This window comes from Dendrobium catenatum, unplaced genomic scaffold, assembly GCF_001605985.2.
Source record: "Dendrobium catenatum unplaced genomic scaffold, ASM160598v2 fragScaff_scaffold_306, whole genome shotgun sequence".
Classification (NCBI taxonomy): Eukaryota; Viridiplantae; Streptophyta; class Magnoliopsida; order Asparagales; family Orchidaceae; genus Dendrobium; species Dendrobium catenatum.
The window spans coordinates 15,491-35,682 of NW_021318768.1; the positions used below are offsets into that span (position 1 = coordinate 15,491).

General features: G+C 34.5%; 1 protein-coding gene across 1 annotated transcript in view; it reads left to right on the top strand.

The window, feature by feature from the left end:
* LOC110115724 (squamous cell carcinoma antigen recognized by T-cells 3) overlaps positions 1-20,192 on the top strand; it is a gene marked incomplete at its 5' end in the record, with an annotated part of 43,233 nt that overhangs the window by 11,020 nt on the left and 12,021 nt on the right. Inside the window, 4 exon segments of the mRNA XM_020849051.2 lie at positions 7,140-7,247; positions 12,516-12,658; positions 12,913-13,036; positions 17,670-17,744. Coding sequence (XP_020704710.1) covers positions 7,140-7,247; positions 12,516-12,658; positions 12,913-13,036; positions 17,670-17,744 — 450 coding nt within the window.

The following is a 20,192-nucleotide window of genomic DNA, read 5'->3' on the forward strand; positions in this document are numbered from 1 at the left end:
TTGATTATAATATATATTGCTTTCACAGTATCATTCCAGACACAGGAAGTAAAATCAAGATTACCAGGTTGCTTCAGCATAAGGTAAACGTTGCCATTTCACTAAATATTCAGTTACCACATCATCATTTCCAGTTTTACTGATTCTATCAGCAAATATTCGCTCCACCTGGCATAGCAAATCGAGTCTTTTAATAGAGATAACATGAAAACAGGGAATACTGAAAAAACCTACTTATAATAGAATCAAATAAATAAAAAGAAGAACCTGACTATATTGTTTGATAAGATCAAGCTCCATTTATTTGCTAACATCATGAACCTCAGTCTGATACATATATATATATATATATATTGTATCAGGTCTACATCAGGTGGATGTGTGGCTTTACTCTTCAAGATATGATACGAAATGAGCATATATGTGAAAAAGGTTGGAGTAGCTCCAGTGGAAGATAATATTAGAGAGAATCGCCTTAGATGGTTTGGTCACATAAAATGGCGGCCTTCCGATGACCCGTTTAAGAAGTAGATGTATTAGATTTGACTTTTGTTAAGAAAGGTGAGGTAGACCTAAAAAGACTTGGTTATAAAATATTAGAAATGACCTCCCTTTTTTAGATTTAGATGAGATTTTGACTCTTAACAATACACAATGGAGAATAATGATTCATGTTGCTGGCCCCACATAGTGGGATAAAGGCTTGTTGTTGTTGTTGCTGGAACTGTGGGAATGGTTACTTAAGTTTACATGTTTCCTTGTTGTGTTAGAACCATGCAAGCGGGTACTTAAATTTATAGGTTTCCCTGCCGCACCAGAACAACGTGAACGAGTACGTATATTTGTAAATTTTCCTGCCACATTGAAGCAATGTGAATGTGTAGTTAATTTCAGGATTTATGAAATTATACCTTGTGCAAAGTGGGCATCGCAATTGAGGCGACAATTTGAAATGAAAAGGAACAAAATACAAAATTTTCTCTTTTCTTTCTCCTCTCTTTTTTTTTTTGTTAATTTTTCTCTTTTTTTTCTTTTTTCTCTTTTTTTTCTCTTTCTTTTTTCTTTTAATAATAATAATAATAAGAGAGAGAGAAAGTACTCTCTCTATTTTGGAGAGATGGGAGAGGAGAGAAAAGCACTAGAGATAGAGAGAGTAAAAAAGTGGTGAGTACAATTATGCAAATGCAGAGCTTTGTACTTTAGCTTACACACACTACTCAATTTTCTAATGAAAGTTTAATTTTTCTATGGTGTAAGGCCTATTTAATGCAATTGTATGTGTTATGACAAATAATATACTGATGAAGAGATGTCAATCCTATAAGAAATAAATTAGAAATATTCTAGATTTACTTAAGTACTACTTACTAAACTGCTAATATCTAGTTTAATGATTTAAAAGTGGTTTGCAGGTTAAAAGTAAAAAAAAGTTTTAAATTATAGAAAGAAAATTAACTAATTTTTTGAATTTTTAATCAATGATTTTTTAAAAGAATGTGATTGCTTTAGAGAGATTTTTTTCCTATTTTGATATAGATCCAAGCAATAATGCTCATCGTCTTTATCGAGCTCGTTGGAGCATTTGCTAGGATCCTCCCTAACTATATTTTTTTGTCAATTCTTAAAACCCCATAATCATAACCACCATATGTCTAATGTTATGACTAGACTACGTTTTAAAATCTCTAAACGTTCTTCTATTCCTCTGTCGAAGCTCCACATCACACTATATTTTTAATTTATGTACAACCTATACATAAACCAATTGAAGCACAGAGAAGTTAAAAATAACTTGGATACTTTATAGATTAAAGCTACTCTAAGCAATACATTCCTTTAAAATAATCATAAATTTAGAAAAATTATTTAGCTATACATGGATGCTTTGTTTCACATAAAAAATATAGCAAATATTTTATTTCTTTGAATGAATAATAAGTTATAAACTAACAAACTCAAGCTATCAAGGGAAATAATATAAGATAAGGTTTAGAAATAACCTATAATTAGGATTATAACCCCATTGTACTTCTTCAGTTTGCTCGATACTAATATAATACTCCAGATGCAAGAACACAAGCCATTCCCTCTCACGAGAACCCTCACATTCACACAAAATAATTCCACAATGTGCTTACCTCTTAACAAGAAGACTAAGGCTACTATTTATAATTTTCAAAATTAATTGAGCTAGCGTTGCAACATCGCTAAACCGACACATTGATTCACCATTTTACTGATTCAACTGATTCCCGCCACAACATTGGACGATTTGGTGTTGCGGTAGCTCCTGGATAGCAACTTGGCGCTAAGCTCTTGATGTAGACAAAGGGGGGTCAACTCATGTAAAAATTAATTAGATTTTTGGCTTCCCTTGAGTCTACTAGCTCAATCAAAATTGAGCTGAAATTTTAGCTCATTTATGAGCTGGTCTTTAGTTCACTTATTGAACTAAGGGTTAGCTCATTATTAGCTATGATTTTAGCTCATAGTTATCTTATATTAAATGTTCTTTTTATGCTTTTTATGTTAGTAATCATGTTAGTCTCTTGGAATTCCAAACGACCTTTGGAATTCCAAGATTTTCTTTTCCTATGTTATTTATAAATGTTTTATTAGTAAAATTTTTAAATTCGTGGACTATTTAAAACTTAAGAATCTTAGTTTCAAAATTTTCAAAATTCATAACTTAATAAAAAAAGTACAATAATAAGGCAAATAATAAACCAAAATTGGGAGAAGTTTGATTTCATTAATTTTTTTCCCAAATTATGAAAAAAAAAACATAAATATAAAAATGCATGAAAACTTTGTAATAAAATAAAATATTAAATACCTAAATAAAAGCAAAATACAATAAGAAGTAAAATAAGTAGAAAAAAATACCAAAAAAAAAAAAAAACTAATAACCAAATTTAAACTAAATGATTAAAAAATTACAACAACAACAACAACAACAACATCAAGCCTTTATCCCACTACGTGAGTTTTACTAATACGCCGATAAAAATATAAATCTTTATTTTCATCTAGGGTGATTAAAAAATTACAACAAAAATAAAAATAATAGTAGGGCTCTCCTTACTCATCTTCGTCTGCTATTTTTGTGCTGCTATTGAGGATCCTGTTCCTGGATATATTGCAAAAGGGGTGGTCAAGGGAAAAAAGTTTGCTATGGTAATGCCTTTTTTTGCTCTTAAATATGCTTATCAAAGCTTGTGTTGTAGTTAGCTTGATATTATAATTATTAATGGTGCTAGAGCATCATATAGTCATAATGGGCGCATATCTCTTGTTCTAACTTAGTTAACTGTTGCTCGAATTGATTAACAGAAATCTTGATCCGATCAACTCTGTCTTGGAGGTCTGGCACCTGATCTCATTGCATTATATGATCTCTACTTCGCTACTGCATGGCTTGTTTTGGTCGGCGAGATCTCTCACCGTGCTTTGACATAGTGTTTTTAAAAGACATGATTTTAGATCTAGTTAGGGCACATGCAAACATAAATTGCTCCATCCGTGGATTTCCTACTACTTCGACTAACTCACATAATTCAAAAATTAAACTGGGATGCACTGGACCCAAAGAAGTAGACCCCTTAAGCATATATTGGATTAATTGAAAAATAATTTTACTAAAATCCAAAATCATATTCTTTTGAATACAATAATTTAAAACCGTTCGATCCGTAGTTAGCTCATTAATATTTATGCTCGGCATAAGTTTTGCATAGATAAAATAATGCCAAATTTTGGATTCCTGGGTGAGGGCGGAAAGCCGGAAACAGAAAAGTTTATTATTTTAGCTTCTCTCTCCTCTTCTACTAGGCATTCAAATCTCTCTAGGTTAGAAACTTAATTATTTCTTTGTATTTTATGGAAGTGGCACAAAAAATTAAATAATCATTACCATTAAATTGAAAATGAGTTTGAAAGACTTAGTTTATAGACACACGAGTGAAAGGGACCCTTTAACTACACTTAAAAGCACACTCATTCTAGGCTTCTTCACGTTAGCAAAGAATTTCTATGCAATAATTGAATTAGTTGGATTGGGTTTGATGATAAGGAAATCCCTATTATGATCTATAATTTGACCCTGGATAATCCCCTTAGGGTTATCAAATGCTCGCTCTGGGATGATAAACTTCCATACCAAATTATTGTATCGCTCTTCAGTGATAGCACTAATAAACCTATGGGCTTCATAGGAGGTTGTGCCCCCCTTTTCCCTACCAGTGTGAGCTTTGGGGTCATTTCTAACAAGAGGAACCTAAAACCCAAATGCACTAAAGCTTTAGAACTCAAAGGACATAGGTATGCCAGTAAGGAATGAAATTCAATCCCTATCCATAATTATAATTTTGCCAGCACGTCGTCGTTGGCTTGAGTAGCATTTGCGATGCTAAGTCAAACTGGTCAACACGAGTACTAGCGTTGCGGCGTTGGGGACAGGTAACGCTATGGCGCTACCCTTCGGTATTAAAATTGTGGGCTTTTTGACTGTGAGACCTTTGAAATGCTCTACATGTGGCACCACTACGACACTTGAAGCGACCACTGCCACGACGCTTGAACCGACCACCGCCATGGAGCTCCATCCACCATATTTATGATTTAGGCAAGTGATGTAATACTACATGGGCGGTTTGGCACTATGGTGTTGTATTCCTCCAATGTTGTGACATGATTGACTTAATTAAATTTTCAATAATTGATATGGTGTTGTGATGCTTTAGGGGGTATCGCCGTGGTGCTGAGTTAATTTTTTTCAAATTAATTCATATACTTAAAATTAAGACCACACATACACCTAAAAATGCAATTAAACCCACATCTGCCACATACTTGTCTAAACTCAACGAACATACCAATAACACAACTCCTAATAGTAAACACATGGATCAATTAAGTTGCCTTCCAAACAATATTAAGTTTATAGTCTCAGTCAGATTATGTTAAAATCTTATTCAAGATGAGCTAGCTTTACAGTGCTTCTAAGGTGATCAATAACTCCTAGATAGGGTTTCAATCTCTAATCGTTGACATTAAAATCTAGATAGTTTTATGATTCTTAATATCAACAGTTGCATAAGGATACACTTTTGCTATAGTAAATGACCCGGAATGCCTAGAATTCAATTTTGTTGGAAATAATTTCAATTTTGAATTATATAGAAGAACTTGTTGTCTAGGCTTAAATTCCTTCCTAATGATCTTATAATCATGCCAATTCTTAATTTGCTTCGTATATAACTCCATATTTTTATAAGTTTCATGTCTAAATTTTTGTTACTCAAATCAATTATATTAATATTTTCTCCTTAGCATCTTTAAGATTGCAATTTAATTATTTTATTGCCCAAACTACTTTATGCTCTAATTGTGATATCTCCAAGTTTAGCATTTGATTTAACCTATTCTGACCAAAATTTAAAAAGGTAAATGTTTGAATTTTTGTGTTTTGAATTATTTTATGTCTGGAAATGATATGTATATTTGGAGTGGGTTCCAAAGGGTTTGAACGTATTTTGGAAAAATCTAGAATTTTTCCTTTGGAGCGCCACAATGTCAGGTGCTCCAGCACCTAGGCGTCATGTTGATTGCACTTAGGTGCTCAACAGTGGCACCCCGACATTATGTTGTCTAGTTTTTGAAAAGTGATGCAATGTCGGATAGTGGCGATGTTGTGCTGTGTCATTATATGCACTTAAATATATTTTAAATATACTATCCATTTAGTTTGAGCACCGTAGATGCCAAGTAAGAGAGAGGAGTGAGATTTTGGAGAGAAAGGAAGGGATTTGAGTTCCTTTAGGCACATTCATGACTAGTATGTAGCTTCTATTTATAGTCATGTTTTGTAATTGTGTATATGCCATTTGATTATGAATGAAAAATAAATCTTCTAGATGAGTTTCTCGCTTTGGATGTTTTTAGTAGCTCTAAAAATTTTAATATTCAATGTTGGAAATTCACCACCTTATGTTTGAAGCGGATGGTGGGGATAATGATGATGATCCCGATCAAAATGTTATAATTATGTCATCCTGGGTTATCATGATCCTTAATCTACTTAGTCAAAAGAGATAGTTAACTCAACTTTGTCAAATGATCCTTGTTGGAAACCATGAGCTTCTTCATACAATGGCATCTTATAGACTTGTGGTAAATTTTTGTCTAAGGGATAAATTAAAGTTGGTCTTAGCTAACAAAGAGCTTTGTGCCTTGGCAATTATTATCCTATAATTCATTACTTAAGATTATTAGTCATTGGAGAACATATGGACTTTAGCCATGATCGTAATATAGTTGAGCTTTTCAGCCAAGCCATTGGGTCAGATTCTAAACAAAATTAGGATTTTAATTTAAATATTACTTATTATTTTTGAAAGTTGCAAAAAGTGGGTATAAAAAATTTAGCCTTTTTAACTTTTGCAATTTTTTTAGTATTACACGTGTCTTGCAATATTGAATCTCCAAGTTATGTGGTTGTTTCCATAGAACTCTAGAAGTGCATGACTTCGGACTTGCACTCAATGAATGTTGGCTTCCTAATAACAGATTTTGTCTTGCTCAGCGAAAGGAGAACCAAGTTAATGTGGTAATTAGCAATCTTTAGGTAACCTTAGCAAATCTCAATCTGCCATTTGTTGGAGGAAAATCAAGTTTCCACTATAATCACGATGAACACAATGTGACTAAGAGAACAAACTTCAGCATGGTATTGCCAAATCTTGACATTCTTTTGAATAGTAGGCTAATTTATAAAGGCATGTCATTTTGGACATGTAATTATGTTATGTTGGCTATTTAATCACTTTTTCCATGATTTTGAGCTGTTAATAGCTGAAATTGGTTAGAATGTTTAATATAATATTTAAATTTTTTGTTGTTGAGATCATGTAAACAACTAATGCTTTAAAGAATAGATGGATTGTGTTCACAGCTACTAACGGTAATTGATTATAATAAGCTACGTTTAACATGTTCGCCGTTTATCAACTTGAGATAGCATGATTGTGATTTTAATTTGACTTTTTAATTCGTACTTTTCTCCCTTTTTTAGTACATCCACTTTTCTAGATTATTGTTTAATATTAAAATGACTTGTTTTACCCCCATGTTGTTGGCAGTATCTAGATTTGTTTCTTACTCGAATAGATGGTTTAAGGCGGAGGATTTCTTCAACGGTTGCAAAAGAGGATGGCTTGGATTACTCCTTGATAAGAGAAACCTTTCAGGTTTACTTGTGTATTTTCTGATTAAGTTTTCGCTAATCTTCATTTCTAAGTGTAGTGTTGACAGTATTGGTGATGTGGTACTCTTGTTGATACTTTTACCAGCTTAGCCCCAATTAACCATGCAACTTAATAATTATTATTTCAAATAAAGGGCAATATCTTTCTGTTTGCATAGTGACTTTTTAAGACAAGTTAACTGGGCTTTTTTATTTTTTAATTTAGAGCTAATCCTCATTTTCATGTCTGCCATGATTTTGAGCATTGGCTCACTGATTTTTGGTAGAGTAGATATGGTTTGTTCGGGTAAAATTTCATTTCAATAGCTTTTTAACATTTAAACTTGCATGGTTAATCTGGGAATGATAATAGAACAGTATTTCAAATGCTTATATTTTATTTTTCCATTGACAAAGCCTTGGAGATATTTGATTTACGTGCTTGACTTCTTACACGTGAGGCAAAAATTTGGAGGCATTTAATATGCTTCATTGACTTCCTACTTGCAAGATTTTCCTTCCATAGTTGGTTAAAGAAGAATGCATTAGTATACACTACAAAGGCTGCCAAGACCTAGGTTTTCTATTTTTGATTAGAAATTATAATGCATTATCTTTGTGGTTAATCGTTATGACACCAAGGAAAACAAGAAAGAGTTAACATAAACCCACAAAACTACAGAAAAGAACACCCTCAAATTTCTAATCTTTCTAAAGCTAAATAAATAAATAGAGATTAAAAGAATAGAAGAAAGAACAGAACGTAAACAGAAAATACAGAATTATATCTACTAAAAGATCTAATGCTGATGTAGACTTTGGAATTGCCTAGTGAATTCCATCGATGGCCGGTAGAATACTTCTTGGCACTTGGATCTTAATTTTCCTACTGGTGACTCCCTATTTGTGTCCCACGTGAAGCTTTCAAGCGCCTGGACAGCATCTGAGAGGATCTAAAATTTTATTGATTCCAAAGGAAAACAACAAAGAAATCCAGTAGATAAGTGTTTATAATCAGGAAAATTAGTAGTAATTAAAAGCAATGGCAATAGATAACCTAATAGGGCCTCTTGCAACTCGATTTGGACCTTCTCGAGTATTTTTTAGACATCTGGTAGTTGAATGGCGCTTCCTGTAGGGCGGCAAGACAAAACAAAAACATATAGTTTTCCTGTTCTGGACCTAATACTTCCCCAGTGTATATAATTCTGCATCTAAAAGGTCACATTTGGCTGGCGGCCTTTCTTGCTGTCGGTGCTAAACCAGAATAAGGCAGCCAAGATCTGGATAGCATCAACGTCCTAGATTGCAATGGCTTGCCATAATCCACTGTTTTGTACACCAAGACAGTCGCCTGAAATATGTGAAGAAGATTCGGGTATGACTTTGGTGGAATCCTGGAATCTATAACCGTCCATTTCCTTCTTCTTTTAAGATTTAGGGGAAATCCACCTCAAGGATGCCAATTCTTCTTCTCTCTCAAATTTCCTGAAAATGGATCTAAAACAACCCGTCCCCCTCCCCCCTCCCCTTTCCTTTTTTGAAGAAAAAGGGGTTATTTATAAGCAAACGTAAGGCTAAAGAGGCCACAAATTACCAAACTACCCGTATTAAAACAAAAAGAAAAGAAATAAAGACAGCTAAATAAAAAAATCAAGAAACCTAACTAACTAAGCTATTTAAGGACTAACTAAATAAATCATGTTCGATATAAGCAAAGAGCTGTATGAGTGGAAGCTAGCGAGTTAGGAGAAACATAGAAAGAGCGGAGGGAGAAGTTTTTGCATATGATTTCGGTGAGAAATGAGTGAGTGAATGTGGAAGGTGCATGAGCTTGGTGGAGGCTGATGGGAGTGGCACTAGAGAGATGTCACACCCCATTTTTACCCTACCTAAAGCCAAAATGGAGTGTAATAGAGAAGGAGAATTTGAACAGACATATCTCTTATTAACACCCATCTTGAAATGCTTTTATCAGGACCATGTTAGCATGAAATAACCTAATCCAAACTATCCCAACACCTCAAGTTTTTCAAAACCTTAAGATTTTATTTCATATTTCATAATTGGAAACACATCTAAAATGCATCGAATAAAATAAAAAGCTTTCTAAGCTTCAATTAACATTTACATACTCAAAAGTGTATGTACAGTTTCTACTTTGACCTCCATGTACACCCCAAAATGTCAGTACACAAAAACTTTAATCAACCTTCCTGCCTAGTATCCCACTGACTCCTTCCCCTTTTTTGCAATATAATCGGTATTAATAAGCTAGGGATTAATGAAATACTCAAGTATAGTATAAGAAACATGTTTGCATTTAATTGAAACCAATCTGGTGTGTATAATATTGGGGTGTATAATAAACATGCACAAAACATCAATGTCTATTTAACTTTTCACATTTCCTGTTCTGATTACTGTTCAATACTTTGGCAAGTTATATGATGACTATAGGATTTTGCACACTTATAACTCTCTAATCCAAGGTTGGGTCCGTATTCCTAACTTTTAGAATTAGAGGGCAACTCTATCATTCAAGGGTCCAAATTCCCAACTTTTAGAATTGAGAGAACATATGGTACCTTCTTTATGGCTTCCTTAAGGTTTACCTCGTCAAATCTTTCATCTTTACTTGTACGGGCTTATCCCCCATTATCTTATTTAGCCTTTTCATTAACCTTTTCATATGCTTCACAAATTCATAACATTTTCATAACAATCATAAAAAAAATGTTATTGAAATAGATACTTGATGAAAATGAACTGTACGAAATATGTGGCTGTTATTTGCTTAGAATGTGAAAGGTTTTTGGGGCTGTTTGTATTCCCCTCTCATGCCTATATATATAGATGTTTTGGAATGTTTTAAGGTAAGTTTATGATGTGATATTTGGAAAGAAATCTGAGGGTTTTTGGAAAAGCTTGCGAGCTTTGTTCACCTTCTTCTTCTATCTCTTGGGGAGACTTGCGAGTTCTTTCCACCTTCTTCTCGGCATCTAACCTCTTTCGTCTCTCCGCAAGTTTAAACCCCATGTGTATCCTTCTTCATTTGGAAAGCAAGTTTATGGTGTCTTGTTTGAGTCAAGTTTGTAAGAGTCTTTGTTTGTAAGTCATTTTATTATATAAAGTTGTGGTTTATAGAATTTGTCTTTTTGAGTATTTTTATGTCTTTATTTTGTTTCTAGAAAGAGTTTCTTCTGTGATCAAAAATTTGGGGCCCTCTCCCAAATTTTTGATTGCATCATTTGGTATCAGAGCAAGTAGGAAGTCCTAGGTTTTGGTTTGTCAAGTCAAGTCTTATCATGTAAGTTTTGTTTTGAGTCATGTTGTCATTTGAGTCTTGGTGTCAAGTGAGCAATCTCAAGCCTTGGTGTCTCTTGATGCAACGCCTTCAGAATAAAGCTAACTCATCGGGAGGTGAGTTTTCAAGAAGGGGAGTTTGATGTATGCAAAGGGGGGGTCAAATCAAACCCAAAAAAAATTAGTTTTGACTTCCCTTGAGCTTGCTAGCTCATTAATTTTTGAGCTAAGATTTAGCTCATTATGAGCTGGTTTTTAGTTCATTTATTGAACTAAGAGTTAGCTCATTATGAGCTATGTTTTTAGTTCACTTATTAATTTATTAGTAGCTCATTAATTTTTGTCTCTTCTCCTTCCCCTTGTCTATTCGTTTCCCGTGGATGGCTCTTGTTTTTCCGTGCTTAGCTCCTTGGCTTCCTCGGTTGGTTGCTGGGTGGCCTTTCCCGTGCTTTGGTGCCTCGATTCCATGCGGGCCTCTTGGGTTTTCGCGGCTGCCTCTTCGGGTCCCTGTGTGTGCATCTATAGGACACGCCATGATCATCCTCCCCTTGCATGTTTTCCTTTGTTGCCTTAGAGCAATTAGTGTATCATAGTTTTCAACGACGATCAATGTTCTTTGGAGCTATAGTGCACAACATGGTAAGCACCATTTTAAAAATGATGGCCAAAGTAAGGTAAAAAAGGAAGAATATACATATAATTTAAGACTTAACATAAATGATATTAAAATTTAGCAATGAAGCTTATATAATACCATCCAAATGAAATAATGTTAGAAGTCAATGATTTAAGCAAGCAAATGACACACAAATACATAATTAATTGGTAAGTTCTAAAAATAAAACAATATGTAGTTCATTCAAAATAGAGAAGTACTAAAGTCATATTTGGCATCACTATTTATTTTATTTTTTCCTTAAATTTTGGACAAAACTTGATTGGTTAATAGTTTATAAGAAACTTTATTTTAAAAGAGATTAACTTATCTTAAAAAAATTCAAGATAACTTTTATTTGTTTTCATTGTTTTCAAAATATGAAATTCCACACATCGGCCAAACCTATACTTAACACTAGCCTACACTGAGCCCACTACCAACCAACATTGCGCCAACCACTAGCGACCCGTCGCCATGATTTCATTGCCCTCTTCCAAATTGTAAAATAAATCAATTGATATATCTTTAACAAAAATAAAAGTAACTTATATGTAAGATACCAAACATATATTTATTTTATATTAAAAGGAAATTTAAAAAAAAATGAAAACATAAAGTGAACTGCTGAATTGTGTGCCATTTGAATATAGTTATTTGTAAGTTGAATTTTGGGTTTTCTTATTATTAGAAATGTTATAATAGAAATTTGAGATATTTCTTTTAGGAGGGAAATGAAAAAAGAATTTGGAAACGAATAAGGTAATGGTAAAATTGTACAGTTGTAAGTAATGAATAAGTATTGGTCAAAACATGGAACTCTAGTTTATTTTCTCTTTTATTTTGATTGCGTCATGATTTACAAATGATAGACCTACATAGGGTCAATAAATAACAAATAATTTTGATTAGTCTTATTAAATAAAAAAGAGATAATTATATAAAATATCAAATTAAAGTTTCAAAATGGCACATACTGAATTGTGCCTCAAGCTTAATGTTATGGTTCACTTGAAGCACAGATGGTGCGGGCAATTTCATTCATCTGTACCTCGTAACACTGAAGGTGTTGAGGGTGTTCCCAACTGTATTGTAGGTCATTGTGCTTGTCATAGTGTGTCATTGCATTTGCCATAATGCGCTATTGATAATTACACAATTATTGTATTCTTGTACTACAAAGAGCTTTTGCACTATGTATGGAATTTGATGCACTTTCTTTTATGGTTTTCTTTCTGTTTTTTTCATCTGTTTATTGGTGTTTCTTCACAAGTTTGGTGCTTATTTAATAATTCAAGTGTTGAATCACAGCGTGCTGTTGATTACTTCTCTCTGCAAGTAATAAGCATCAATGATCTACTGCACTTGTATGCATATTGGGCGCGTTTGGAGGGTACTCTTGGAAATGATTTTGTTGCCGCTCGAGGTGTCTGGGAAAGCTTGATCAAGAAAAGGTCAACTTATTTGTTATCTTTGTTGCTTAACTTTGTTTCTAAGAATTATCATGTTAGTTCACAATGGTATAGAGATTAGTATGATACTTGCATGGTTAATCATTAAGCATCTAAATTATTCGTATTTTGTATTGTAATTGGTCATTGTTCTTATGGAATAATCGGGTTGTTCATGATATACATGTTTCTTGGACAAGTACTATGAATTCAACTTTCACTTGTTTTTTTCATTGATTTTGTGCCACTCTATTCAGTGGCTCGTTGCTAGAAGTGTGGCAAGGTTACCTAGCAATGGAAGTTGGAATGGGCCATATTAATGAGGCAAGGTCCATTTATAAGAGATGTTATAGTAAGAGGTTTCAAGGAACAGGTTCTGAGGTATTGAACTTACGCTTTTTGTTTCTCTTTTACTATCTTTTAGCTTCATGAGGACCATTAAAATTATAACCTCACTGGATTATTCAGTATGTGCTCATAGTTGACGAACTAAATTGTTATAGAAAAGAAAAGAAAAAAGAAATCATGGTAAGAATTACTTGTAGATTTGTTTTGGATTATAAAAAAGTAGCACTGTTTTGACTGTTGTGTTATCCTTAGACTTTGTCAGTCATTTTGTTTTTCTTAGTGAACTGTTCATGTAGAATGCTTGCTGCTAAAGGAGTAGGCCCTGGTAATAAAGATTTATTGTTCCCTACAGCATATTGATAATTTCTTCATTTACTGCATCATCGTGCAGGACAGTGTTTTATATATTTCATTTGCTTGTGAAGGTAGATATTGACAAAAAATATCTACTTTGGCAAGGTACTTAATGATGGGAAAGAGGAGGAACTCAGCGAATAACATGTTGTTGGGTCTCAAAATCTTTCCATCCTGCCAATCTTAAAACTATCTGAACCCAAAGTTAATGTTCTATTGAGTTTGATGACCCTTGAGGTCGACTTTTGTGTTATCATATGACAATATCATGTTCCTTAGGCTAATGCAATAATCCAAGAATGAGGCGTGTCTCAAGTAGCATTTGGTGTTGTGGCTGCAACGGGAACCCTTCAGGATGAAATGTCATATTTCCTCCTCTTGGTTGCATGTCCAGTGCTTATTTTAACCAGCATTTCCTATTAAATGTAAGCAAACAGCCTGTTCTCCCAATCTTTTACCGCTTTTGATGTCTACCACATGAACCATCCTTGCTCCAAAACATCAACACTATGTGTTGGTTTTGAGGTTGATCCTTGAATGAACTTCTATTCTTAAAAGAAGACTTGATAGCCTGCCAATTAAAAATCAACTCAATTATGATTTTACAAGCCAAAAGTTTCAAGAATATTAGTCATTAGACATTTTGTGACCTGCACTTTGTATTTACTGATTGGGTTGCATTGGCTTGTAGGGGTGTCAATTCGGGTCATCGGGTTGGATTCAGGTCGAACCCGTCTTGACCCGGGTGTAAACGGGTCAATCCGAACCCGACACGTTTAGCTAAGCGGGTCAAGAAATTAAACCCGGACCCGACCCGCACGGGTTCTCGGCTTGACCCGACTGGACCCGCGACCCGTTTGATTCAAAAACGGGCTAGACGGTGAGTGCGAGTCCGTGACGGGACGTGCGGTCGTCAGTCGGTGCAGACTCGACGTCCCCGTCTCAACTGATTCGCGTGAGTCCGTGACGGGACATTGCACGACGGACGGACGACTTGCCAGCGCGGGCGACGAGCTGAGGCGGTGCGGACCGCAGACTAGGCGTCATAGCCTCATAGGCGAGTAGGCCGCTGCGATTAGGTGAGCAATGGACGTGTTGACGTGGACAGCTGGCCAGGCGCCGTCTAGTCCAATTCCTCGAGTTGAGACCTGAACCCTATTTCCCTCCCAGTCGGCCAGTCCCACGCGGGAAAATTTTAAAACGAGCAGGTTATCGGGTTGACCCGGACCGACCCGTTTTTTAAACAGGTCGAAAGTTGAGACCCGAACCCGACTCGTTTGTTAAACAGGTCAACCTTAATCCGAATTTTTTGGGTCGTGTTCGGATCGGGTTATCGAGTCGTGTCATTAATTAACATCTCTATGGGCTGGTTAAAAAAGAATTCCATTTAATGGTATAATAAAAGATTTTTTGCCAAAGCTTGTTGACTTCTATATATATTCCATAATCAATTCGAGCAAATGCAATAAGAATAGCATCTGACAAACAGGATGTCATATGAAATAGGTTCGAAATGCCCCGTCTTTGATTGAAACAACTTAAAGGTCGCCTACTTGCTAGAAGGACGCGATGTGGTTGGAGCATTGAAATTATCAAAGAAGCGTCCTTCAAGCTTGACTCAATCGAACAACGGCGAACACAATAGTCCATGAATGTGAGGGTGCGTGAAATCATCTGTTTGTTGCAATTTGCAAGACAAACTGTGCTGACATGTCTTGAATGTTGAAATTATAACATAAGGGCCCTCCATGTTTGATTCTAGCTAGTGCAATAAAAAACAATGGTCTACAGATGCGATGTTATGTGAAGTTACTTGAATATTTTCCATTCACAAATCGAGCTCCGATGACATGTTTAGAACATAATATTATCTTGAAACATATCATGTTTCCTGGGTTGTCGTACAAGTCGAAACATACAATTTAGGTGCGTGCAAGGTGATAATATATAAATAAAAAATGCACAGGGAATAAGAAACTACATGAAGGTCGATTCTCACTTTCTTTTTTATGTTATGTTAACTAATTTATATATATATATATATACACCACCTATGCAGGGAAGACATTAGGAAGCTACCAAAATTAAGCTTGAACGAACTCACAGGCTATACAATGTTGATAAATCATTAAACAAGAAAAATACAAGTGAAATAAAAGGAAAAATACCATAAAATGAAAATGAGTATTGGAATGAAAATGGACTTATAGGGGACTTGTGATGAACAAATCAACTTATGGTAGGGAAGAACAATTCCCCATGAGATTAGCTTTGTTTAATCTCCTTTTGAAAATTGAAATATCTACATTTGAATTGTGGCTTAAGAATGTCGCATGGCAGAAAAAAAAAGAATACAAATAAAACTTGATTCGCTAAAAGCAAGTTAGTAGATTTTACATTATTGAAAAAAAAATTCAAAAACATTCATTTTCTCCAATGATGACTATGTTGAAAGAAAATCTCAATGGAGACTTTTCTCATCCAGGACTTGGGACCTGGCAACGACAGTGTTAGAAAATCTCAATGGAGAGGTTCATTTTCAAAATTAAAATTTTATGTTATAAATATAAATACGTTAAGTGATTTTAATATCACCCCAATGTTGTCCGTGTTGAAAGAAATCTCAATCGGGGGGGGGGTATTTTCAAAATCAATTTATTTTGTTGCAGATATAAATAGAGTAATTGCAATGTCACCCCAGAGATGGCTATGTTGAAAGAAAATCTTAATTGGAGGGGCCAATTTCAAAATCAAGTTTTCATGTTGCAGATATTTCGAGTGACTTTAATGTCACTTTGATGATGATCATATTGAAAGTTAATCTCAACCAAAATTTATATATATATATATATCTAAAAAATGCTACTAAATCTCAATGTAGATTATTTTAGGACCACACCCAAACAAAATTATGAAAATTTAATAAAATTATTAAAAAAATCTAAAACTACTTCAAGTGAAATTCACTAAACTCAGATGAGATCTGATTATCTACAAGTATGTTGGCAGAGTTGACAAGGTCGTAGGTAACAAAATGAAAACTTTCATATATATTTCATAATGGCTATGTTGTAAGTGAATCTCAACTGGAGGAGACTATCTATAAAATACTCCCAAATCTTAAAGTAAATTATTTGGGTGTTTAAATTTCTACAAAATATTAAAAAAATCAATAAAGAAGATAATATTCAAATGAAGTCTACAATCATAATAACTTAAAAACAAAATTAATCCCCTCTGCAAATGTTTATCGAGGATGACAGATTCAAGGGTAACTTCAGCTCACAAAGAGTCAATGTCTTGTGAAGCGTGTCAATACGATTCATTCTGTAAAAATATCTTCCTAGTAAGAACACGATAAGTGTCCTCTAATCGGTAGTTTTGTGCCAAATATCACCACAAATAAACTGTTATAGTTGGGGCCCTCTAATCGGATATTTTTGACGTGAAATGACACTATTAAATTCATATCATAGTTAGGGTTTGCAAATTCCCCAATGGTTTAAAAATTCCTTTAGTAGTCAATCATAGGGTGTGCTTTATAGGGCATAAAACTCTAATTTAGCTAAGGTTGACTTGTATTTATCCCCATTAGCAAACATCTACCTCAAGTCTACAAGATATCTTAGGGTGAAGCAACCCATATTTGTCGAAAATAATCCTTCGCTCATGTTGGGTTGACCACTATCTCATTTTATATAAACTATGAACCATGACAAATTTTCGGAGCCCTCAAATCATATAACATCCCTCCCTTCCTCACACCTCTTGGTACTCTCCCTTGCTCCCAACACCAGCCACATCACAGCTCTCTAATTCATTAGAGAACTTCCTTACAATAATACTTCATTGTGACTATTGTTCTTGTTTGAGTGGAAGGTGAAGAGATGGAGTACATGAGGAAATACAAATTGAAGGGGGCAGGTTACAGGGGAATAGAAGATGAAGAAAATTCAGTTAAAGATAGAGTATGCTTTGCTTTCTTGATAGTGTAATACTCTTCCATATTTGACAAATTTATCTACTTCATCATGTTCTTGTGATGATATGATAGATATTAGATACAGAACACATCAAATTTTGTTTGCTCAGTCCAATATGTCTAGTTTAGACATTTTCTATGGATTGAATAATTTAGTGGACTTTTTTATTTTTTCGCATGCTTTGATTACCATTCGGTGATTATCATACATTATGCAACAAATTCATTATATCCAGTTCTTCCTTTTCAGATAAACATTTTTAAACTTATCTTGTGGCTTAAGGTTTTAATAGTAGTGGATAGTTCTTTTTATAACTCAGAATCATTCAGGACATTTGCCACTCTTGGTTGCGATTTGAAAGGGAATATGGCACTTTGGATGATCTTGATCTTGCCGTCAAAAAGGTATGCCCTCTTCTGTTGTAGATTGGCCTCAGTTTCCATCAGTAACAGTGATCACATCAAAATTTTTCCAGTATATATTAGAGGTTTGTTAATATTTTTCGTATTTGACTGGCACATGTTTCTTCGTTTACCAGTTTGTAGGAATTGATCTATGAATAGGTTGGATGAATTTGTTGATGATTTCTAATCTATTGTTCAACCAAAAGGTTGCATGTGAAAGATAACTTGGCATAAAATACTATTTTTCTTTCATGTAACAGTGAACCCTTTTATTTTCTTCTTTAATTTGTGTCTTTGTGGTGTTGGAATATATTTTATGTTTTGCTCTAACAATTTTAGATAAATTTTTTTTATATCATACCTTTGGTGTCAAGTTGGGTTGCCAAGTAGTCAAGTAAAAGTGTAAAACCAATGGGATTATTTCATAGGATAGGGATCATTAGGGACGGAGCAAATGTACTTTACTTCTTCGTACTCTTTAATCTGTGTTGCGCTTATAGCACTCTGGCTCTCAGCGTTTTCTCTTGCCCACTACTTTGTGGCTGCTATGGCTATAAAAGGCTAAATGTACTTTGAACATTGTAAGGATTCTAAATCAAGAAAGTTGGGGTTCCTGGTCGCTTAATATCTGAGAAGCTTCTAAGAACCACGTCTACCACGTTAGCCTTGTATGGTGATTAGACTAGGAGTCAGTAGGGAGGAATGGATTCATCTAAGTTTCAGAGGTGCTAGTAGGATGGAGTGGCCCCCATCAACAGTTGAGTGGCTAACAGGAGAATGTGGTCACATTTAAGGTCAGCTCTGAATCCCCCATTGGCTTAATGGTTCAAGCAAAGTTTTTGTGCCATCAATGATCTCATTAAAAATGTACATAGACACATTCACATAGTTAAAGTTGTTGATGCCCTACCTCCTCCTTGTGTTACTGCACCTAATTCTATACATTTGAAACCTAACTTTGAGGTATTTAGAGGATGGAGTTTTTTTTTTTTAGGGAAATTGAAGCTCAAATGCAATATATTAGAAATAAATAGGAAAAGTAACTGTATACAAAATGCAGAACTAATTGAGCTCAAAAATTTCTGAAGGCAAAAACAACCGGACACCCACAAGGACTCAGAATGCCACAAAATGATCCCAAATTTTAGTAAAGAAGCTAATAAATGAAGCAGGCTCACCACGGTTGTCAGGCATTATAAGGCCGTCAAGGGGTGGGAGAGTATAAAGCCAGCGGTCTACACACCGACGACCATCTTGGGATGACTAAGAGTGGCAGCATGGTAACAACTGTTCATCGTCATCGGGAGCAAAAAAGCCACCCAAAAAAAAAGAAACAGAAGACCAGAAACATCCAAACAGAATTCATCCAGCAAGTTATCTTAAGAAATTCTTGATGATGTTATGGCATTTCCAATTCTGAGCTTTCAAGAGAATGACCCTCCAGATCTGAAAGTGAAGAGAAGTGAGGCTATGTATTTCATTCCCAAATTTCTGGCATTTCGTTCTCTCCAGATGTAGTATATGAGTGCTGATATGTGAAGGCAGTGGACATTGTTAATCTCAGATTTTCCTTAAATAAGTTTGGATGACATCAAAGCCTTAAATATGTTTGGATGATGCAGAAAGGAGGAGAACGATGGCAGAATCTTTCTTAAAAGGTTGAATGAAAAATCACATTCAAAAAATAAATGTTTAGTTCTTTCAGCATAGGAATCACAAAAAATGCAGGTAGTGTTTGCTAGAATATTTTTGGAAGAAAGAGAACCTGCAGTTTTAAGCCCACCAATAATAGCTAGCCAAGCATAGATAGAGAATCTAATGGAGTAATGTTTATGCCGCTGTTGAATAAAAAAAGAGAGAAAATAAAGTTGTTAAATTCTACAGCTCAATTTGAAATTTAGAAATTTTAACAGAGTTTAGTCCTTTGAATGTTGGGTTCAGCAATTAAATTTGCTATCATGTTGTGATGAAGATGAGGAGTAGAATGAAAAGGAACAAACATCTCTATGGCCGCATAAACTCAAATAAATCAGACTTGATATTAAGACAAGCTAGCAACCAAATTTGAAATCAAACTGTAGGCTAATGCTTCTAATCACCCCACTCCCTATAAGAATCTCCAGCTCATTCCCAATTAACCATTGAAAACTACAAAATTCACAAACACTAGCACCAAACATCAGCAGCAGATGACAACTACAATAAACCAACAAATGTGGAAACCGTAATTAAGCAAATAAAGTTGATTCTTCATGAAACAATGCATCCATACAATATAATACAGTTATCCCCAATCTGGCCCCACCTTGCCAAACGACGCAGCAATTCAATTCAATAACTGTGTCTTAACGACTTAATCAATAATAATAATAAATGAAATTGAAGAAGGGAGATAGATGTTCACTTGTCTTCTTGACAATCTTGTTTTGTCGCATCAAATTTCTCCAA